The 23,362-nt window shown below is 54.4% G+C and overlaps 3 protein-coding genes across 6 annotated transcripts in view; 2 read left to right on the forward strand and 1 right to left on the reverse strand.

The window, feature by feature from the left end:
• Positions 1-4,836, forward strand: part of ARHGEF17 (Rho guanine nucleotide exchange factor 17) — a 42,875-nt gene extending 38,039 nt beyond the window's left edge. Inside the window, exons 19-21 of the mRNA XM_065643529.1 lie at positions 69-243; positions 2,513-2,755; positions 4,133-4,836. Of these exons, the coding sequence (XP_065499601.1) occupies positions 69-243; positions 2,513-2,755; positions 4,133-4,323 (609 nt within the window). The 3' untranslated portion in view covers positions 4,324-4,836. The remainder of the gene's footprint in view (positions 1-68; positions 244-2,512; positions 2,756-4,132) is intronic.
• On the forward strand, positions 4,475-16,321 carry RELT (RELT TNF receptor). Its single transcript, XM_065645955.1, has 13 exons — positions 4,475-4,595; positions 6,153-6,248; positions 6,297-6,375; positions 8,932-8,989; positions 9,841-9,930; positions 10,410-10,582; positions 10,668-10,752; positions 10,994-11,219; positions 11,395-11,475; positions 11,552-11,633; positions 11,731-11,916; positions 12,003-12,126; positions 16,283-16,321. The coding sequence occupies exons 1-13, from the start codon at positions 4,475-4,477 to the stop codon at positions 16,319-16,321; spliced, it is 1,440 nt and encodes a 479-aa protein (XP_065502027.1).
• Positions 16,322-17,159: 838 nt separating this feature from the next.
• FAM168A (family with sequence similarity 168 member A) overlaps positions 17,160-23,362 on the reverse strand; it is a 198,478-nt gene continuing 192,275 nt past the window's right edge. For all 4 annotated transcript variants that reach the window (XM_065656793.1, XM_065656785.1, XM_065656776.1 and 1 more), the window contains one exon: positions 17,160-22,310. The gene's annotated coding sequence lies outside the window, so the exon portion shown is untranslated. The remainder of the gene's footprint in view (positions 22,311-23,362) is intronic.

Genomic DNA, 23,362 nt, shown 5'->3' on the forward strand with positions numbered 1-23,362 from the left:
GGGAGGGCGGACGGTTACGGGCATCGGTGGCATCATCGGTGGCATCGCTGTGGCTCTGTCACCCGCAGCACACGCTCCAGGTGGGACAGGACGGCGGGCGCAGCGTCACTTGCATGGTGAGCGCGGGGACCGGTGTGTGGGTGGCGTTGCAGAGCAGCGCCCAGGTCCGGCTTTACCACGCCACCAGCTACGAGCAGTTGGCCGAAGCGGATATCACCCCCCCGGTACACAAGATGCTCGCCGGTAAGTCCCACCGGTGGCGGGTGCCCATCGGTGTCACCGGTGGGTGCCGGTCGGTGTCACCAGTGGGTACCAGTGTCCGTCATCTGCCTTGAAAGTGAGATGCCCTGCAGCATCCAGCGCTAGGAAGTATAATCTCTCCTGCATCACGACCGGTTTCGGGGAGGGAAACTGCGTTTCTCACACTCGTGGAGTTTGTCCTCCGTGTTGTGCAGCTGCATAACCCCACGGGGAAATAGGGAAATCCCTGGATGGATTCATAATCCCATGCAGAAATAGGGCAGCCCTGGATTACTGCATAATCCCATGCGGAATAGAGCATCTCTTGGGCACCTGCATAATCCCACCAGGGAATGGGACAGTTACTGAGTGGCTTCATAATCCCTTAATCCCACACAGAAATAGGGCAGCCCCTGGGCATATGCATAATCCTACCAGGTAACCGCGTCCTCTGGGTTGCTGCACAATCCCATGCGGAAATAGGAGATCCCTTGGATTAATTTATAATCCCATTTAGAAATAGGGTAGCCCTGGATAGCTGCATAAACCATGTGGGAATAGGCCATCTCCTGGGCATCTGCATAATCCCATGGGGCAATAGGGCATCCCCTGGTTGGTTTCATAATCCCACACAGAAATAGGGCAACTCCTGGGTATCTACCTAATCCCATGTGATAAAAGGGCAATTCCTGGGTATCTGCATAATCCCACAGGGAAATACAGCAACTCCTGGGCAGATGCATAATCCCATGCAGAAATTGGGCAGCACCTCAGCATCGGCATAATCCCACAAGCTGATAGAGCATCTCCTGATGTCTGCATAATCCCATGCAGAAATAGGGCATCTCTGGATGTGCACGTAATCCCATTTAGAAATAAAGCAACCCTTGAGTATCTGCATAATCGCACGAGATAAAAGGGCAACCCCTGGGTATCTGCATAATCCCATGTGGTAATAGGGCAGCTCCTGGGCAGATGCATAATCCCACAGGGAAATAGGAGAGCCGCTGGGTTTCTGTATAGTTCCGTGCAGGAATAGGGCAACCCCTGGGCACCTGTATAATCCCACCAGGTAACAAGGCATCTCCTGGGTAGCTGCATAATCCAATGGGGAAATACAGCTCCTGGGCAGATGGATAATCCCACACAGAAACAGGGCAGCCCTTTGGTGGCTGCATAATCCCACATAAAAACAGCCCCCCACCCCGGGTGTTTGCATAATCCCATTTAGAAATAGGGCAACCCCTCAGTTGCTGCATAATCCCATGTGGAAATAGGGAATCCCTTGGATGACTTTATAATCCCATGCAGAAATAGGGCAGCCCTGGATGGTTGCATAATCCCATGTAGGTATAGGGCATCTCCTGGGCATCTGCATAATCCCATCAGGTAATAGGGAATCTTCTGTATTGCTGCATAATCCCATTTAGAAACAGGGCAACCCTTGGGCATCTGCATATTCCCGTGTGGAAATAGGGAAACCCCTGGATGGTTTCAGAATTCCATGCATGAATAGGGCAGCCCTCGGTGGCTACATAATCCCATTTAGAAATAGGGCAACCCCTGGGCATCTGTATAATTCCATGTGTTAACAGGGCATCCACTGGGTAGCTGCATAATCCCATGGGGAAATACAGCAGCTCCTGGGAAGGTGGATAATCCCAAGGGGAAACAGAGCATCCCAAACACAGAAATTGGGCAGCACCTGGGCATCATCATAATCCCATGGGGTGATAAAGCATCCCCTGGATGGTTTTGTAATCCCACATAGAAATAGGGCGGCCCCTTGGTATCTGCATAATCCCATGTGATAAAGAGGCAATCCCTGGGTATCTGCATAATTCAGCGCAGGAATAGGACAGCCCACAGGTATGTGCATAATCCCACACAGGAACTGGGCAGTCTCTGGGTATCTGGATGATCCCATGTGGAAATAGGGAATCCCTTGGAAGACTTTATAATCCCATTTAGAAATAGGGCAGCCCTGGATGGCTGCATAATCCCATGCGGAAGCAGGGGAGCCCTTGGGCAGCTCTTTAATCCCACGTGAAAATAGGGAAACCCCTGGATGGCTTCATAATCCCATGTGGGAATAAGGCATCAGCATAATCCCACACAGAATCCAGGCGGCCCAATCTGCCAGCACCCCAGGGTGTTTTATACCACCCAAGGGTGGTGATGCGGCCCTTTCCCCACACCCCCCAAAATCCCCCGGGGAGCAGAGACCCGTGCCGGGCAGGGATGGGACGCTGACACCCCGGGTGCTCGGCAGGCTCGGACGCGATCATCCGGCAGCACAAGGCAGCCTGCCTGCGGATCACGGCGCTGCTGGCGTGCAAGGACCTGCTGTGGATCGGGACCAGCGCCGGCGTCGTGCTGACCCTCGCCCTCTCGCCCAAAACGGCCCCGACGTTGGTGGGACTCTCCCAGGGTCACACCGGCCACGTTCGGTTCCTCACGGCCATCGAACTGCCCGATGGCTTCGATGTCCTCTTCCCATTGCCGAGGGAGACAGGTAGGTGGGATATTTGGGGGTGGGGGGCTCAATCCTGACCCGCACTGGGGGCGGATGTTTTTTAATGGAGTTGAGACTGCCATCGCACTGGTGGATAACCAGGAGTAGCCTGGAAATGTGGTCAGCAGAGTCCCCGCTCCATCCTTGCTTTGTTAAAATTCAGGGGGAAAAATTAGGGTGGGGGGAAATTGGGTGCTACCCCCTGTCCAGCACTCAAGTGATCCCAGATTTCCCTGGGGGACCCTAATTCCCGTGGGGAAAAGCCCCCGTGCTGAATCACCCCCAGCCTAACTCTGAAGTCGACATGGGATGGGGAGAAGGTGATGTGGGTGGGAAGTGGTAATTTGGGGTGGGATGGGCTAATATGGGTAGGAGGAGCTAATTTGGGATGGGAGGAGTTTTTGGGGGTCAAGGTGTGGCACCTGGGAAAGTGGTGGTGAGGTTTGGTGCATGCTGGTGGGATGATGTTGGGCTGATGCTGGGATGTTGCTGGTGGGATGATGTTGGGACGATGGTGGGAGGATGCTGGGATCATGCTGGTGGGATGATGTTGGGACGATGGTGGGAGGATGCTGGGATCATGCTGGTGGGATGATGTTGGGATGATGCTGGGGTGATACTGGAGGGAGGATGATGCTGGGAGGATCCTGGTGGGAAGATGCTGCTGGGATGGTGCTGGTGGGACGGTGTTGGTGGGAGGGTGCTGGCATGGTGCTGGTGGGATGATGCTGGGACAATGCTGGTGGGAGGATGATGCCAGGGTGATGCTAGTGAGTTGCTGATGGGATGATGTTGGTGGGAGGATGCTACCGAGATGGTACTGGTGGGATGATGCTGGGATGATACGGGGAAGATGCTGGTGGGAGGATGCTGCTGGGACGGTACTGGGACGATACTGGTGGGAGGATGGTGCTGGTGGGACAATGTTGGTGGGATGCTGCTGGGATAATGCTAGTGGGAGGATGTTGGAATGATGCTGGTGCGAGGATGATGCTGGGAGGATGTTGGTGGGAGGATGATGCCAGGGTGATGCTGGTGGGCTGCTGGCGGGAGGATGTGGCTGGGATGGTGCTAGTGGGATGGTGTTGGGATGATACTGGTGGGAGGATGATGGTGGGATGATGTTGGGAGGATGTTGGGATGATACTCGTGGGAGGATGACGCTGGGATAATGTTAGGAGGATGTTAGGATGATGCTGGTGGGAGGATGATGCTGGGATGATAATGGGAGGATGCTGGTGGGATGGCGTTGGGAGGATGTTGGGATGATGCTGGTGGGAGGACACTGGTGGGATGAAGCTGCCGGGATGCTGATGAAGAACAGGGGAACCACGGGGGAGACCATCTGACATCCCGCTGGCATTCTACACTTGCCAGGGGCCGAGAAGCCGAGTGAGGCAGAGAAGCGTGACCCCTCGCGCCCCCGCGCCCCTGCCCTCGCCCTCTCCAAACCCAAGATGCTGGTGATCAGCGGGGGGGACGGCTACGAGGATTTCCGCCTGACCAGCAGCAGCGAGACGGTGGGCCGGGACGACAGCACCAACCACCTCCTCCTCTGGAGAGCGTGAACGGCCACGGCCCCCATTTCGGCGAGGAAAAGGGGGTGCTGGCCGCACTGTGTGTAGAGGGGGGGGTCTTGACCTTGACCTTTCCACCCCCCACCCCAGCGCCTCTCATCTCCAAGCCGGCTGCTCTCTGTGTGCTCGGGGTTGGGGGGGGATGAGCCCCGGTCCCCCCGCTGTCCCCCTGGTCACCGCGCTGGACTTGGCGGAGCGGGGGGACACACCGCTTTTGGGGTGTGGAGAAGATGGGGTGGGGGTGCTAACGAAGGAGGAAGGCGGTAACGAGCATCCCTGGGGACCGGCCGGAGGAACCTGCCTTGCTCTCCGTTTTTGTGTGTGCCTGCTTTGGGAACGGGGCGGGGGGTTCACAGCCCTGTCACCCCCCCGTCTCCCCTTCCCCCGGGACCCCCTGGCCACGCCGCGGGACCACCCCAGGGACAATAACGCCCGCGGTGTCCCCCCCACCCCGGGCATCCCGCTAACCCGCTCGCTCCATCGCCAGCACCCAGATAGCTCTGTTTGTTTGTTCGTTTGTTTTAAATATATATATATTATATATTATATATATAAACATCCTTATTTATTTTTTGGGGGGGGAGATATCACGTCGCTGCCAGTCCCTCTGCTCCGGAATAGGGGGATTGAAACCTTCCCAGTTCATTGCCCTGAGGCAGAGCTGGACCCCACTGGTGGAACTGGAGCCCCCAGGGATGCTGGTGGATGGGGGGCGAGGAAATTGGGGGTTCTCCCCCCCAAAATCTCTGTGATTCCCGTGGGGTTTTACAGCCTTGAGAGGGCGGTGAAGCCGCCGCTGACGTTCGAAGTATCTTCTGGATGAGAGGAACCATCTTCTTGGACACCAGGGATGTCCCCCCACCCCGAAACTGGGGTGGCGGTGGTTGGGACCCTGAAAATGAGGCTTTTCTCCACCTAGTTTGCCTTTTTTTCCCCCATTTTCATGCTTTCGCCCCAAAGTCCAGGTGAGGCTGGTGCTCGCAGACCTGGTCACTCTGTTGTCCCCATGGGAGAGGTGACGACTTTGGCAGGGATAAATTGGGGTGTCCCCATCCTCACACAGCCCGATGGGTGACAGGGACGCTGCCATCCCATGTCCCTCTGTCCGTCCCCGCAGGAGGGATGTGATAATTGGGATGACGAGAATATTTTAGGAAGTGGGGGGAGTGGGATTTTAGTAACTTTTTGGGATTTTTTTTTTATCATTAAAGGTTACCTGTGTCAGAATGTAGCCAGCGTGGTCTTGTCCTTCACCTTGGGGGTGACAGGGACAGTGCTGGGGGTGTCCCACCACCTGCTGGTGCCACCAGGACCGTGATGAAGACCCTGGTGGGACAAGAAACCCCTTTGCACTACTGGGGTGCAGTGATTTCCCCCCAGATAACCCCAGGGGGTTGCTGGGGTGGGGGACACGGAGCACCAGGGTGTGTCCCTGTCCCTCAGTGTCCCCCAAGTGTGACGGACAGACAAACAGCGGGAGAGTGGGACACCATAGCGGGGACCATGTCACCCCCCGTGGCAAGGGGGGGGATTGGAGGGAACACCAGGCCTGGCTGCATTGGGGGTTTCCGCAACGTAGGAAAACTGTCCCCTGGGGAAGGGGACGAGGCCAGGATGGGGTGCAGCACCCATGGGTGCCCCCGCAGAACCCACCGCCGAGAGCCCACGTGGGGCAAAAAAATCCTTTTTTTAAAAAAAAAAATTTAAATTCCTTGCTGTATAAGTAAAAACCCACCACGATCTTATTTTTCCCCTTTTTCCCCCCCAAAACCCCTCCGCCGTTGGGGTGAACCCCGAAATTTTCCAGCCCCGCCCCGCAGCCGCCCGCAGCTCCCGCCGCGCCCAGCAGGGGGCGCTGTCCGCGGGGAGAGGGGAAGGGGGCGGAGCCACGGGGGTGGTGGGCGTGGCTAAGGGTGGTGGGTGGAGCCTCGCCGTGTGACGTCTCGGAAAGGGGCGGGGCGTAGGGGGATTGCGCGCCGGCGGGTTCATTCATAAGGAGGAGGAGGCGCGCTCGGCGGGGCGGCCCCGCAGCCGGGGGGACAGGTAAGGGGCACCCCCGGCCGGAAAACCCCCCAATTCCCGGGGTGGGGGGCTCGGTCCCAGCTGGGGGGGCCAGGGAGACTTTTCCTTAAAGGGTTATTTCCCCCTGGCGGGGGGGTTGGATTTGGGGTTCATCCTGTGCAAGGGGGAAGGGGGGTGATGCTTTTTTGGGGTGCTCGACCCCCGCCCCAAAAAAAAGAGTGGGGGGTTTTTTGCCTTGACTTTATCCCTAAATAGGGCATGGGGTGAGGGGAGCTTCACTTTGTTGGGGGGCAGTGGCTGAAGCCCCCCCAGTGCTGACTCTGGCTGCGGCAGAGGGAATGTAGGTTAAAAATAAAAGGGTGGAGTGGGGAGAAAGTGGGTTAAGGAAAACTCAGCAGCTGTAGCCTGGGGAAAAAAACCCAAAAAACAAACAAAAAAAACCCAAACAAAAAGCAGAAACTGTGTCTTTTTTTTTTTTTTTTTTGCTGGAGCTGGAAAATCACAGGGCTCCCAGCCAAATGCCAGCAGCAGCCGGGATGCTGCAGTGAGGGGCTGCACCCCAAAATGGGGTGGGAGCCTGGGCTTCGTAATGCCTCTGGGATAATTTGCTTTTAATATTGGATTTTTGGTGAGGTTTTTGGTTGTTCTCACAGCTCTGTTGGGGCCCGGGGGATGCGGTAACACTGAGTTTTGTTCCATCTACTGGACACCCCCCTTGTCTGAAGCCGCCTCCAAGAGCTGTTCCCCAAAGTGTTTCTGAACAGTTGCTCCTTTTTAATTTTTTTTTTTTCCCATTTATCTGCAGGAACATTTGGCCAAAACCCTGTTCCCCCCTTGCTGGAATCCCGGTGGGCAGCCTTGGGTTATGGGCTGTATTAAGGGGGGGGCTGGGAATAAAAGGCTCGTGTTATCCCATGGGATTTGGGGGGGGTTCCCTGGTGTGTGCATCGATGCACTTTGGGGTATGGGGCTGGTGGAAGTTGGGGTGTCCGCAAAATGCAGCCGGGCATCCCACCATCCCCGGCTGCGGGTTTGTGCCCTCGTCCCCCCATCATTCCCCCCCAGGATGTCCCCGAGCTGCCCCCAAAATTGGCTGTAAGAGTCCTGGGGTGGCCGTGACCAGGCAAAGCTCCGGTGACAACCCCTGGTCCTTGTACCTCCTACGTCCCCATGGCAGAGCTCAGTCTTCTGAGGGATGGCCTTAATCCCAGGATGAAGTTTGGCCTTGGATCTGCTTTACCTGGGGCCAGCCCTGTTCCTGGTGGGGTTTAAATCCGTTTGTTGCGAGTCGAGATGCTCCGGCAGCCCCGGATCCGTGGGCTTTGCCAGCCCGTGGCATCGCTCGGCCACGGCTCGTGGGCCACTGGCCATGACTAGTGATGTACTGGCCACCGTGGGACCTGCCCAACCCCTTCCAGGGCCATTGAGGCTCCTTCCCCGGCACAGCAGCACCCCAAAAATCTCTGGGAGTCCTTAAGCTGCTGCTAATACAGGCTTAAATGTCACCAGCTGGAAGGATTCAGCTGCTTCACGTTAAGCTTAAACTCGAGTTTTATTAGTGCTGGTTTACAGGGTGAGATGCCATTGCCCTGGGACGATGCTCAGCGGGGAGGTGGCACTTGATGGGGTGATGGTGGCAACTTGCTCAGCGCCCCCTCCCACCCCCAAATCATGGGGTCACGCATGGTGCCACCAGCTTGGTGGCTCTTGGTTTCGGGGTGCAGCTCCCCAGGAGGGGAGAAGAGCTGGTTGGCTTCACGCTGGTACCCTGACGTGGTCCTCCCTTACTGGGAGCTACTGGGAGGAACTGGAGCACGGAGGAAGCTCATTTGGGCTGTGCCATCACATCTCAGCCCGGGTCCTGTAATTACCCCTCTCGCCCCCCAGCATCTCCCCTCCCGAGTTTAATTAGCCACATCTCAGACCGATGATGCCGCATCTCAGACTGGTGATGCCGGCCAGCAATTAGGAGAAACTCGTCAGGCAGAGGCTGTAACGAAGCTCCGCGTGGCTCTCACAGGACCGTGATGACCGGGGGGATTTCCACGCAGGCAGCGGAGGCTGGATCTGCGTTGGGGTTATTTATTTTTTTCCTCCCTTCCTCTGTGCTGTCAGCGTTTATTTTAACTATTAATTGCTGAGCCCAAAGAGGGAAGACAAGACTGTGGGAAACACCTTTTGTTCAGCTTGATTTTTTTTTTTTTTTAATTTAAATATATTTATTTTTTTAGTGACTTCATTTCCTTGTGATGAATGGATAAGGATTTCCCCTGGAGCAGGAAAAACCTTTATTTATTGGTGTTTAGCATCATCTGCTCCTTGCACGGTTGGTCCTGACTCCATTGCAGGGTTGGTCCTTATCCGATTTGGGATGGAGTTGGGATCTGCAAGGGTAGGGGGTGACGCTGGGCATCCCGTAAAACCTCTAATAAAACTTTTTTGGGGAGGGGTTGATAGCTGCTGCAGGGATATTTAGGCAGATGCCTTGGAGCATCCCCATGGGGGAACAGGACCCCCAAATTGCTTCTCCAATGGGATTTTTCCCGCGTGGTGACCCCAGTTCTCCCCATCGGGCAGGTCTCCCCTGGTGAGGAAGAGGAGCGGGATGCGCTGGTGGCTTGTCCTTGTCCTGGGGGTGAGTACGGCCTCATCCATCCCATCCCTGTGCATCTCTGCTTTCTGCTCCCCTGGTGCTCAAACCCATCCCAGCGTCATAGAAAAATATTGCAGCAGCTCAGCCCTGGGGAGGTGCTTAATTTGGGACGAGGGTGGGGTTTTTTCCCCAAAAAATTCTTCCTCCTCCTTTCCTCTCCTTTGACAAAGCTTTTTGCAGGGCAGGGGCTCATTTGGAATGCGAGTTCTCCCTCACTGCTTCCCCTGAGGCCACCGTGTGGTCCCATGTCCCATGTTGGAGATGCTCTTGGGATGTGCCCTGTGGGTACCACAGGGGCCAGGGCTGCTCCCTTGCGGGGCTTGGCCTGAGTGAGGGTCGTGATGGGTTTCCATCCATCATTGAGTTATAGAATCGTAGAGTCATTTTGGTTGGAAAAGCCCCTTGAGCTCATCAAGTCCAACCGTTCCCCCACCCTGGCACTGCCCCATGCCCTGAGAACCTCATGTCCGTCTGTCCAACCCCTCCAGGGATGGTGACTCCAGCACTGCCCTGGGCAGCCTGTTCCAATGCCCCACAGCCCTTTGGGGAAGAAATTGTTCCCAAGATCCAACCTCAACCTCCCCTGGCGCAACTTGAGGCCGTTTCCTCTGGTCCTGGCGCTTGTTCCTGGGGAGCAGAGCCCAACACCCTCCGTGCATCCACCACGGTGCACGTGATGGGTCTGCACCCATCATGTCGCTGGTGGTGGGTTTGCATCTGCTGCGGTCCCCGCGACAGGTTTGCAGCCAGCACATCGCTTGTGATGGGGTCACCTCTGCCACGTCACCGCCCGCACAGCCAGGGCTGAGCACCGCTCTCTGCTTGTCCCGCAGGTGCTGAGCGGACCCAATGCGGGGCCCGGGAGCTGTGGTCACCAGGAGCAGGGGACACCGGGATGTCCCCCTGGAGAGGAGCCCACTGGGGTAACGCCGTGCCCGCCTGCAGCACATCACAGAGTTATAGAACAGTTTGGGTTGAAGGACCTTCCCAGCTCCCCCAGTGCCGCCCCTGCCATGAGCAGGGACATCTGCACCAGCTCAGGTTGCTCAGAGCCCCGTCCAGCCTGGCCTGGGATGTCTCCAGGGATGGTTCAGCCACCACCTCTCTGGCCAACCTGGGCCAGGCTCTCACCACCCTTAGGGCAACAATTTCTTCCTCATGTCCGGCCTGAATCTCCCTCCTTTAGTTTAAAACCATCACCCCTTGTCCTATTGCAACAGGCCCTGCTCCAAAGTCTGTCCCCATCTTTCTTCTCGGCCCCTTTTCAGTCCGGAAAGGCCGCACTAAGGTCTCCCCGGAGCTTCTCTCCTCCAGCCGAACCCCCCAGCGCTCTCAGCCTGTCTCCCCCGAGGGACAGGGACAGGATCGGGCCGTCGCCCACGCCCCTGTCCCCTCCCTGCAGGCCCGCATCTCTGTGCGGGGCACGGGGGGGCCGTGCCGTGCGTGTCCCCCCGGCACCTTCTGTCCGGGGGCCGCTCCCGGCCCCGCTCGCACCCGCTGCCGGGGTGGGAACAGGATCCTGGCGGCACCGGGGACGGCGGTGACCGGCAGCCGCTGCGGAGCCTGCCTGCCGGGGTGAGCCCGGGGGGCGATGCTGTGACCCCCCCAGCCCTGATGCTGCTCCAGGGCCAGATCCTGACCCTCCCCTCCCGCCACGCAGGTTTTACAGCCCTGGAGGGGAGGGGGAGCCCCGGGGCCGGTGTCTGCCCTGCGCCGCCGCTCCCCGCAGCACCCCGGGTCCCCGGGTGGGTGCCCAGGCTGGGGCGGCACCCTGGTTTTGTGGGTGCCTCTTGGGCTGATGTGTCCCCTTCGAGGCAGAGCGGTGACGTCCTGCCGGGATGTGGCAGCTGAGAACGTCTCGGCTCATGACACGAGTGGCTTCTGCTGATCTGGGGGCCGACCCTGCAGGGGGCTCGTGGGGAAAACAGGATTTAATCCCCAAAAAACCCCACTTGGGGGCTCACCCGGTGCCTCCCCCCAGTCCAGCGGCGAGTCCGCAGCCCCGAAACACCGCGCTGGCCGGCGGGGACCAACGGGACGCGGGTGACGCTGATGGGTGAGGAAGAGGAGGACGCGGCGGCACAGGTGGCCGTGCTGGCCATCGTCCCGGTCTTCTGCGCTATGGGCTTGTTGGGCATCTTGGTCTGCAACCTGCTGAAGAAGAGGGGGTACCACTGCACCGCCAGCAAGGAGCCCCCCCCAGGTGGCACCGGTGAGCCCCGGCTGTGCCGCCGGCACTTTCTGGTGATGCCGCATCCATCCTTCATCCATCTCGGTTCGCTCTGCCCATCCCTGTGGCTTCTGGTCCTTATTGTCCCAGCGCATCCTGCTCATCCTTGGGGGGGTTTATCCCCCATCACTGAGTCCCCCCCAACTTCTTTCTCCAGGTCCCAGCTCCATCTACCAGCTGGAGGACGCCAACGAGGACACTATTGGGGTGCTGGTGCGGTTGATCACTGAGAAGAAAGGTCGGGGGGGTCCCTGGGGAGGGGGTGACATGGGTTGGACCCCGGTGACCCCTCCCTCGGTGTCCCCCACCCACAGAAAACGCTGCGGCGCTGGAGGAGCTGCTGAAAGAGCATCGCAACCAACAGCTGATGTCACCAGGCTGCAGCACCCCAAATAAGTAAGACCCCCCCCCGCCTTCCAAAGCTGCACCGAGGACCCCCCAGCGGTGGGACCAACCCCGTGCTGATGGCATCTCTTCCTCCGCCACTTCCCAGGCTGCACCTCCTGCCTCAGTTTCCCCTCTCCTGCCGGCACCAGCAGCATCTCCACACGGTGCAGGGTCCTGCCCCGTGCGCCCGCTGCAGCCACAAGTGGCCCGAGGTTCTGCCACCGCTCGGTGCCACCAAGGTCCCCAAACCTGGGGGTCGTCCCAGCGAGGTCACCATCCTCTCCATTGGCAGGTAAGGGTGGGGGGGGACACCCCCTGGAGTGTGGTCCCCCCCTCACCCCCAGGGTGGGGACAAGTTCATGTGATGCTCCCCAACAGGTTTCGGGTGTCCCGGATCCCCGAGATGAGGAGCGAGGTGGGGGGTGAGCTGCCCCACGGTCCCCTCCCCGTCGCTAGCGGGATGCGGCCCCCGTGGTTGAAAAGCACCGACGGCCCCCCCGAGGTGAGGAGGAGCGCAGGGAGGGTGCTGGAGGGGGGTCCTTCCCAGGGCAAAACGGGGCTTCAGGAGGCGGGAGGATAGAACGTTAACTCTGAAGCCTAATGAGGGCACTGGGTGATTAGTGAAGGTAGCACAGACCATCACCCCCACACCTCTTCCAGCAGGTAAGAGGCTTAAAAAATACTTTAAGAATTGGGTGGGGTGGTTTTCCCCCCTTCCCTCCCACCCTCTGTAAGGTGCTGTAGGGGGTTGTGGAGGGGGTACTGGTGGTCCTTGCGGCTTTCTGCAGCAGCCAGTACTTTAATATCCCCCCATCCCTTATATGTTTGCACAGTCACATACAGCTACGCTTCTATATGCCCCTACAGCATGCGGGAAGCACATATGCAAATGCCCGTATGCCTCTATACAGCACATTTGCATAAATTTACATGTCTAATTGTGCACCCATATATACATAAAAGGCTATGCACGTGTGTACTTATATATGAGCTGTGCATATTATAGCCATGCAAAAACTGGGGACACGCTGACGGGACACTGAGGCAGGACGGGGGTGGAAATATAGGGGAGAATGTAGATGTGCATGTATGCACATATGCACGAACATGTAGATGTGCACACGCTGCTGCACGTCTGCACAGATGGACACGTGCACGTACAAACTGACCTCTGCACATGTATGTAAATGTGTGCACATGTACATAAATGTGTGCACGTATGCAATTACACGTGCATGCACACATACACCTGGAGCTCTAAAAGTGTGTATACATGTGCACAATCATATCATTGTGTACACATGCACTCGTTCACACGCTGCTGCACATATAAGCATGGAGGAACGTGCATAAATGCACATGCAAACCCACCTCTGCACACACACATAAGCACGTGCACATGTGTATGTGCACATGCATAGTCATGCAAACATGCATGTGGAGCTCTGTACGTGTGTATATACATGACACTTGGTCACACACCACTACATATGCAAACATATGCACGGCCAAATGTGCACATGCAAACCCACCTCTGTGCCCATACATGCGTACACGTATGTACATGGACACACACATATGCAGTCCTTCACACATGCAAACATGCACGCGGAGCACTCTGTGCAGACACACAGAGATGTGCACACAGCACTTGTTCACACACCACTGCACATGCAAACGTATGCATGGATGAACATGTGCACGTAGAAACCCACCTCTGCATGTGTACGTGTGCGCATACATGCACACACCTGTTTGCAGTCACACATGCATGCAAGACCCGCACTTACACATGGAGCTCTGTAAGTGTGCATGCACGTGCACAAACACACAGACAGGCATCTGACACCTGTTTGGACACTGTTGCATGTGCACACACGCATATGCATTGATGAACACGTGCACATGCAAAGCTACTGCACACACATGATGCACATACACACATGCAAACGTGGCTACAGTTGCATATGGAGCTTTATACGTGTGTGTACACATGCATGTGCGCATGTGAACCTGTTCACACACTGCCACATGTGCATATACACATATGCATTGATGAACATTTGCATAAATACACACGGAAACCCATCTCTGCACATGTACGCTTATGCACATGTGCACATACATGCAAACAGACCCACACTTGCACATGGAGCTCTGTAAGTGTGCGTGCCTGTGCGCGCACACACGGATGTGCACAAACATGTATAAATGCATCTGCAGCTGCACCTCTGCATGCATACACATATGTACATGGATGCACACATATGCAATCCTTCACACGTGCAAACATGCACATGGAGCTCTGTGAGTGTGCAGACACACAGAGATATGCACACAGCACCTGTTCACACACGGCTGCGCATGCAAACCTATGCATTGATGTACATGTGCACGTGCAAAGCTGCTTCTGCACATATACATGTGTGCACATGCACATGCACACATGTATGCAAACATCTCCACACTTGCACATGGAGCTTGATGAGGGTGCATACACATGGATGTGCACACACACCATTGCACATACAACACGTGCATTAATGAACATGTGCACATGCAAACCCGCCTCTGCCTGTGTACATGTGCACATGCACATATGTACAGGCACACACGCATATGCAGTCACATACACATGCAAACACACCCGCACTTGCAGAAGGACCTCTGCAGGTGTGCATGCACATGGATGTGCACACAACATGCGTTCACACCCCACTGTACGTGCAAGCATACACACAAACACGTGCATAAATACACATGCAAACCCCCCTCTGCACATATACATACACACATGTATATGCAGACATGCATGCAAATGTGCACATGGAACTCTGAATGTGTGCATACACACATGGAGATGTGCACAACGCTTGTGGACACGCTGCTTCACATGCAAACATATGCATGGGTGAACTTGTGCAAATGCAACCCGACCTCTGCATACGTATATGTGTGCACATGCATATATGTACACACACACGCACAGGTATGCAGCCACACACAGGCATGCAAATGCCCCCTCGTTTGCATAAGAAGCTCTGTAAGTCTGCACAGACATGGATGTGCATGCAACACTTGTTCACGCCCCACTGCACATGCAAACATGCACACTAACACATGCATAAATGCACATGCAACCTGCCTGCAAACATGCATACGTACATGCACACACAGATGCAGTCATGCGTGCGTGCAAATGTACACATGGAGCTGTGTACCTGTGCATATACACATGGTGATGTGCACAACACCTCATCACACACGGCTGCACATGCAAACAAACATCTGGACAAATGTGCACAAGTAAACCCACCTCTGCACGTATACATGTGTGCACATGCACATATGTACATGCACACACGTATACACAGTCACACACATGCAAACAGCCCCACATTTGCAGAAGGAGCTCTGTAAGTGTGCATGCACACAGATGTACATACAACATTGTGTTCACACCCCACTGCACTTGCAAACATGTGCACAATGCACATGCAACCCCCCTGCACACATACATACACGTGTATGTGCACACACGTATGCAGACATGTACACATACAAATATTCACGTTGAGGTCTGTACATGTGCATACACACGTGGAGATGTGTGCAACAGCTGTTCACACATCGCTGCACATGCAAACATATGCATGGATGAACATGTGCACATGCAAACCCAGCTCTGCACACATACATGTGTGCACATGTACATGCACACACATATATGCGTCACACACGCAAACACACCCGCACTTGCACAAAGAGCTCTGTAAGTGTGCACACACATGGATGGGCACACCTGTTCGCACCCTGTGGCACGTGCAAACATGCGCACAAACACGTGCATAAATGCACACGACCCTCCCTCTGCACGCATACGTATGTACATGTACACATGTGCAGTCGTGCAAATGTGCACATGAAGCTCTGTACCTGTGCATACACACGTGGAGATGTGTGCAACAGCTGCTCACACACGGCTGCACATGCAAACATCTGCATGGATGAACATGTGCATGTGCAAACCCACCTCTGCACACATATATGTGCACACACGTATACGCAGTCACCAGCTGTGCAAACGCACCCACATTTGCACATGGAGCTCTGCACACACGCACCCTCCACCCCCAGAGCTGGGGTGCAGCACCCAGGGGTGCCCACCTGCGCCCTGCCGAGGCTGGTGACATCCTGCCAGCCCATGGGGACACAAGGTGACCTCGTGCCCAGGTGTCGGAGCTGCCTGTCCTGCCGTCACCTCTGAGCTGAGCCCACCCAGCTCGTGACAGCGATGGGCAGTGACCACTGCAGCCCAGGGACCATCCCAGACACCGTGTCCCCTCCAGTCACTCCACGCTGTCCCCAACCATTTGGGGACACTGTGACCCTGATGAACCCGTGGCCAAATCCTGCAGGGTCTTGGCGTCCCCATGGGGGGCCTGGACCAAGTGTTGCAGGTGGGGACACCTTGGGGTGTGGGGACAACCTGGGTGGCTGCCCTTAGCAGGAGGTGTCCTCTCCAACATGGGATGTCCCTGGGTGGTGACAGCCACCCTTGACATTGGCCCAGGGAGCGATACTGTGTGGCTCCTGCCACCTTGGGTGATGCAAAGCCCTGATCCTGCCTCACAAGGTCCATCCTGTGTCCTCCATAGGTGGCACCCGGCCTGGGGGCTGCCTTGGGGGGACGGTGACACCCACCAAGACCCCACAGGGGGATGGAGGACGTTGGGGACCACATGGAAGACAGCCTCACTTGGTGTCACGAAGCAGTGGAGGTGGCAGCTTGGCTTCTGCTCCTGCCAGCGAGGCGTCCACCGGCAGTGTGGCAAATCCAACATCTTGCCCAGCTGGTGAGAAGGATTTCCTGTCCCCAAGGTCCGATAGTGGCCACAACGTGGTGGCCTAATGGAGAACGTTTCCCGGAGCCGTGACGCTGGTGGTAGTGGCCATGGTGTGGTGGCCTGATGGAGAGCGTCTCCGGGAGACATGACGTTGGAGCACATCCCCACTGGAGGCACCACGGAACTGAGGACGTCACGCAACCAGGATGCCACCTGATGGTCACCTTCTGGGTCTGTTGAACTGAAGCTTCTCTAGGAACATCATGACCTCTTGATTTCCCTCTATCACCAGCTGCCAGCACTCAACATCGTAGTCTCAGACACTCCCTGGATCATGGGACGAGTCCCACCTCACCAAAAACCCAACCAGGGCACGGGTTGCTTTGGCCAAGGCTGGTCTCCTGTGTCCACATCTCCTCTATCCAACGTCTCCATCAGCCCAGGAGAATGTGGCGGTGATGCTCCGCTCACCATAAAGATCCCCCACGCCACTCCCCGTAGGAGCTGTTTCTATAGCATCACGTTGGCTTGGCCATGTCGAGGTCAGTGGGACAACCCACCCAAGGTTGGGTCAGAGACCCTCAAGCTCCACCACCAACCTAGAAACGAGTTTACGGCCAGTCCCGTTCTCTTCTCCACCACATCCCCGCACCGAAAAACCAACCACCAAACCCTCTCAGGCTCTTTTATTTATTTTTTTTTCTTTTTTTTTTGGAAACATTTTAATAGTTATCGAATGTTCTACATCTTACAGTAAATATCGTACAGTTACAAACTCTTGGCTGAAATCTGTCAGGGAGATCACGACCTGATCTTCAGAACCAAAACCAGAACAGGAAATAAACAGGAGAGAAAAAAGAAAAAATAACAAATTTACACTTCAGATGGACAAACAGAGGCTGTGGGGCTTTCCAGGCGTCAGTTCAAGGCTATGTTCCCTACACGCCTTTGAGACCTAGACTTGGAAGACAATGTTTACTCTTGGTTTTTAATATTTTTAAAAAATTTTTTTTAGATTTTATTTTATTTTTTTAATATTTATTTTATTTTTTAATATTTATTTTTGCTTAAGAGGTCCAATAATACTTAAAAACGAGCTGGCTTGGCGGTCGAAATGAATTTTAAAAAATCAATTATGCAGAAAGAGGGGCAGGTTTGCTCTGTGCCGCGGGGACGGGAGGGTTTGGGTGCCGTCCCGCACCCCGATATCTCCTTTTTTTCCCCTTCCTCGCTTTGCTTCCTGATGGCTCCGGACCCCACGAATCGCCCAGATCCTGAACCCCCTTCACCCCCGACTCCATCCCCAGTGGGAAGATGCAAACGTCCCCATAACAGGTTATTTTACCCAATTACCAGTGAATCTGGAAGTGCCGTACGCCGAAAAAACACCTTTTCCAAGCTCTCCTCCCTCCCAAGCTCCTTAACAGGCTTTATTTTCCTTTTTTTTCCCTATGGGAATGTTAGCAGAGAAAATCTCCAGAGCCTGATCCTGCAAAGGGAAGATGGGCAGAGAGTCACCGATAGATGGAGAGCCTAAAAACATCGAGAACAAAAAAAAAAACTAAACAAAAAAAAAAGGATTTATGGATATCCAGCGGCTCTTATTGCTATTGTCGGCTGGTTGGGTTTTCCTATTGAAAATAAACCCCCAAATGTGATTTTTTTTAAAAAATTCTAAGACCCGGGAAGGACTGTATGCATGCCAACTCTGAACCATCCATCATTAAACAAGCTCTTTAAATAACACTTTATGGTAATTACAGCTTGAAACTGCAAAAAGCTGGGCTGGGTTATTATTATGCATAAAATACAGGAGGAAATCGTCACTCCGCAGGGTTCAGGGCTCAGAGGTGGGATGGGTGCAGGCTCCAAGGGGCCACCGCCACTATTAATATTCCTTTTTTTCCCCCAAATCTCAACGTTACAGCCCATGTTTTAAAGCATAGGTAACAGCAGGAATGGGTGAATGGTCATAACAGTGGTTTGGGAATTATTTTCTTTCTACTTTAGCTGGAATTTTAATCTCCGAGACACTTTGGTGGCCTTGCTGAGGATGGTTTAACCCCTCCTGGTGTTCCCCGCCAATGCCTGGTGGGATCCTTCATCATGGGAAACCCTCTTCCTCGACCAACATCATCAGCAAAGCTTTGCTGGAGTGAAATATTTGAGAAGCTGGTGGCCCCCATCAGTGTGTCCCACCAAAGGAGTGCCCCACCGGGCTACGACCTCCCCAGGACCTTCACTTAAGCCATAACTTAGCCAAGGAAAGGACTTGGAATCATGGGCTTTCCTCCCATCTATTGAAAAAAAACACGTCCCTTCACGGGGAAAGGGACAGGGCTGCAGGTCATTGCTGGCACAGCCGAGGGGACATCAAGTCCCACATCCCATCGTGGTGTCAGGGAGCATCTTCTTAACCACCGCGGTCCCATGAATCCCCCTTGGGAAGGAGCTACCCAAGCCTGGAGCCATGTGGTGGCCCCAGAACTATGTGGTGGCCCTGGAGCTACGTAGTGACCCTGGAGCTACATAGTGACCCTGGAGCCATGTGGTGGCCCTAGAGCTGTGTGGTGGTCCAAGCCTAAACCCAAGACCAGTTGCCAAACGTGCTCACCAAAGCCTCTTGCCCAACAGACATCAAATATTTCACCTCTTTACACCCTGGTTGAGTTACTGAGTATTTCTGCCTGGGCAGAATGGGATGAGGAGCATCGTATCTACTACTGATCCAAGTGAAGGAATTACAACTAAACCAGCTCGTGGAGCTTTTCTACTTCACCTTTAGTGTTTTCTTTCCTTTTAGGAGAAAACCTGGCATCTCCTTCCTACCCATGGGCCAAAATTTGAGCAGTTGTTCCTAAAGCAATTAAGGGTGAGGGTTGCCCAGGCTAGTGGTAGGATGGTGTCTGCTGGGAAAGGTCCTTCTCTGCAGAGCCCAGGCTGGGATAACGAAGCTCGTTAGACCCTGCAAGTCATAGTGGCTGGAGCTTACTCCATCCTATGTGTTTCGACACTGACAGACAACTCCTGGTACGTAACGTGAAGTCAACAAGGAGAGCAAAATACATACGTGAGAGATCTTCAGTTCTTGTGATTTATTGTTTTTTTGGTTTTTTTCGGCCCAGGTTTAAGCGTAGTGTGCTACAAAGAGTGGAAAGACGATGTAGTATCTGTATTTCCAAATGTCCCATCGTCCTTTACGCGCCAACCTTTGGCTTCATCAAACCTAATGGGGCAACCCTCTGATTATTTACTTTTTTTTCCCTTCTCTTTCCCTTTTACTCGAACCCAAAGTGCAACGCAAAGTACTAGATGGGAGAAATCCACCTTCCTCACCCCACAGCATTGGTGTTCAGTCTTCACCTACTTTGTTCTCCTTGAGGTTGGGAAGGTCAACCAGAGCTTTGCTATATCTTTAAAACCAGCAGAACCAACCAAACAACCCCAAAAATCCAAGCTGACAAGCCACCCGCACCAAAGAAAAGTCCTTCTTGGGTCCCTAGACCAGTTTCTTCCCATCTGGACCACACTCATGGGAAGGAGCTCCAGTAGCTCCTCCCAATGGCAGCAGAAGCCAAGGTAGGAGATGCTCCCAATGGCAAGGAGATGTCAACAACATGTCACCTTGCTCTTCTAAAAGACCCTCCAGTCTGACCTCTACAGCACTGTGTCCTGGACAAGGTGACCATCTGGAGTTGGTCCTCACTGCCCTCACCTCCATCTGGAGATGTGATCCAGGCATGGGCGAAGCTGAGGAACCAACAGAGACATGTGGGCGCTGACTCAGCACCACGCGTGGGTTGGAAATCCACGCCAAGCAGCACCGGGAGGGATTTTCAGCCCCACATCTCCTCACCTGACCTCTTTGAAGGCTCTGGATTTGGCCTGGTGTGATGACCTCAAAGCCCAAGAGATGTGAGAGCTGCAAACACGTCGCCGGGTGAATGTAACTCTTTTGGCACGTTTGAGGGAAAAAATCAAAACCCAACGATGTTTTTGTCTTAGGAAAAAAAAAAAAAGAAAGAAAGAAACCCTGTTTAGGGATAAGGATTTAAAAATAACCCGAACTGGCCCCAAGCGTCATCTGCAAATCCAAATGCTCTCACTGCTGCCCTCAAGACAACTTATTGCTCTACTTGGACACCCCGAGGTGGGATGTCACCAGCTGTGGTTGGCTTCATGGCCTCATGCCCTTGGGTAAGCCAAAACCCCCACAAATGACCCCGATGCCCACAGCCGCTGCATGCCAGTTGTCTCTCAGGCTGATCCACGTCACCTGTGGATCCCCTTCCTTGCTCTTTTCTCAGGTGCCTTCGATGAGCAAGGTGACATGTTTATTGCTATTGCTTCCTCTTCCTCATAGTTCTCCTCGCTCACCGAGCAGAGCAGACAGGCACCATCCCCCTCTCTGGTCCTTCTCTACAGTGCTGGGATTTGTGCCTGGATGAACATTTCTCCTGGAAATCTCCAAGCCCAGCTGTAACCCAAAGAATGAGAGGCCACCTCAGTCACCACGCAGGCATCATGGTTTGGTCTCAACCCTGCCGATGGCGTGAGTGCAAGGTGAAGCCACCCATCTTCCTCCTCGTCCTGCGTCAGAGACGCTTCTCCATCAACCAGCTGCCCTCTTTCCCAACACCACCAGACTCTGGAAAAGCTCCTCAGACCAACCCTTGGACCTGGAGAAGCTCTTCAGACCAACCCTTGGATCTAGAGAAGCTCTTCAGACCAACCTTTGGACTCGAAAAGCTCTTCAGACCAACCCTTGGACCTGGAGGAGCTCTTCAGACCAACTCTTGGACATGGAGGAGCTCTTCAGACCAACCCCTGGACCTCGAAAAGCTCTTCAGACCAACCTTTGGAGCTGGAGAAGCTCTTCAGACCAACCCTTGGACATCTCCTTGCTTCCTTCACCAGCTATCGAGCACATGTCCTCCCACAGCCATGCAAGGAAGGAACTTCTCCCTCACGCAGCCCAGGGACGCGGCCAATGGGGAGCATCTCATGTTCCCAAGAGGTGCAAGATGCTACCAGGGCATCTCTCCACTGCTCTCTTCCCATCATGCAAGACCCATTTGCCCAGTTGCAAAATGCAGACCAAAGACCCGCAGACCCGATGGCGACCAGTCCTCCTACTTCCTAAGACAAGTGTGTTACGTTGCTAATTATATTTATATTCTCTTACTCCTACAAAAGAAGGGACGAGTTCAGAATTTCACTGCAGATAATGCATTTATAATCTATATCACGACAGCTATCTGGAAGACACCAATTTTCTTGTAATATGTTATGGAAGATTAAATAATTTATATTATTCAACTAAAAATACCCCAACCAAATCAGAATAAGCCTGCCTACCAGCGCTGTGCTTTTCACGTAGTACCCTGAACATCAACCACTCTTACTAGCCAAAGAAAATCTAGGCTTTCGTCAACAACAACGACAACAGAAAAATAACGAAAAGAACCCAAACGAACAAGAAGTGGGGGGGGATCTTTGCACCACTCAGCTGGGCAATGCTGGAAAAGTGAAATATTCTGAGCTTTCAAATGATAAGGACCAAAGAGAGAACTTTACTATTGCTCAGTGTCAGTATGTGTGTTACACAATTTATGTGGGTTGGGGAGGAGAATGGGGGAGAGGAAAAAAAAAAAAAGAGGCAGAAGATTAGAAAAAGCAGCTTTTACAAAAACCACTAAAGAATGCATAAAGTGACCCTTGCACTTTTTTTGTTGTTTTTTTTTTCTTTTGTTCTTGCAAACAGACAAGGTGCTGCAGTACAGCGGCTGCAGCGCCGATGTAAGACTTGTGTAGTTGCATACAATGTCTGACTCCGGATCTGGAAGAGAGCAGAGACATGAAAAACAAGGAGTTAGAAGAAGAGGTGGGGTTGACCCACCTGAGAGACGGGATCCATCCAGAGGGACCTGAACAAGCTGGAGAAGTGGGTCCATGTGAACCTCATGGGGTCCAACAAGGCCAAGGGCAAGGTCCTGCACCTGGGTCGGGGCAACCCCTGGTATCAATCCAGGCTGGGGATGGAGGGATGGAGAGCAGCCCCCAGGAGAAGGACTTGGGGGTGCTGGGGGTGAAAGATTGGCCATGAGCCGGCAACGTGCGCTTGCAGCCCAGAAATCCACCCGTGTCCTGGGCTGCATCCCCAGCAGCGTGAGCAGCAGGTGGAGGGAGGGGATTCTGCCCCTCTGCTCCGCTCTGGGGAGACCCCCCTGCAGTGCTGGGCCAGCTCTGGGTCCTCAGCACAGGACACACATGGAGCTGCTGGAGAGGGGCCAGAGGAGCCCCAGAAATGACCCGAGGCTGGAACAGCTCTGCTGGGAGGACAGGCTGAGAGAGTTGGGGGGTTCAGCTGGAGAAGAGAAGCTCCGGGGAGACCTTAGTGCGGCCTTTCTGGACTTAAAAGGGGCCGAGAAGAAAGATGGGGACAGACTTTTGAGCAAGACCTGTTGCGATAGGACAAGGGATGACGGTTTGAAACTAAAGGAGGGAGATTCAGGCCAGACATAAGGAATAAATTCTTCCCCTCTGAGGGTGGTGAGAGCCTGTCCCAGGTTGGCCAGAGAGGTGGTGGCTGAACCATCCCTGGAGACATCCCAGGCCAGGCTGGACGGGGCTCTGAGCAACCTGAGCTGGTGCAGATGTCCCTGCTCATGGCAGGGGGGCACTGGGAAGGTCCCTTCAACCCAAACCATCCTGTGATTCTGTGGTCAGACAGGGCTGCTGTCTTCTCCTTTGCACCCCCGCACTGCGTGCCGCACATATAGCTGATGTATATGGGATTTAACCATCCCTTGCACCGTTATCCTGGGAACTTCTTGGGCACGGCGCTGAGAAAGCAGCAGCATCACTGGCAGTATCCAATGCACGGGATTA

Source organism: Caloenas nicobarica, chromosome 1 (assembly GCF_036013445.1).
Source record: "Caloenas nicobarica isolate bCalNic1 chromosome 1, bCalNic1.hap1, whole genome shotgun sequence".
In the NCBI taxonomy this organism is placed as follows: domain Eukaryota; kingdom Metazoa; phylum Chordata; class Aves; order Columbiformes; family Columbidae; genus Caloenas; species Caloenas nicobarica.

Coding starts and splice junctions, on each gene's coding strand:
- RELT (XM_065645955.1), top strand. CDS start 4,475: ATGAGCCCCGGTCCCCCCGCTGTCCCCCTGGTCACCGCGCTGGACTTG. Junction 11,917..12,002: donor ACCATCCTCTCCATTGGCAG/GTAAGGGTGGGG, acceptor GCTCCCCAACAG/GTTTCGGGTGTCCCGGATCC. Junction 12,127..16,282: donor GCACCGACGGCCCCCCCGAG/GTGAGGAGGAGC, acceptor TGTCCTCCATAG/GTGGCACCCGGCCTGGGGGC.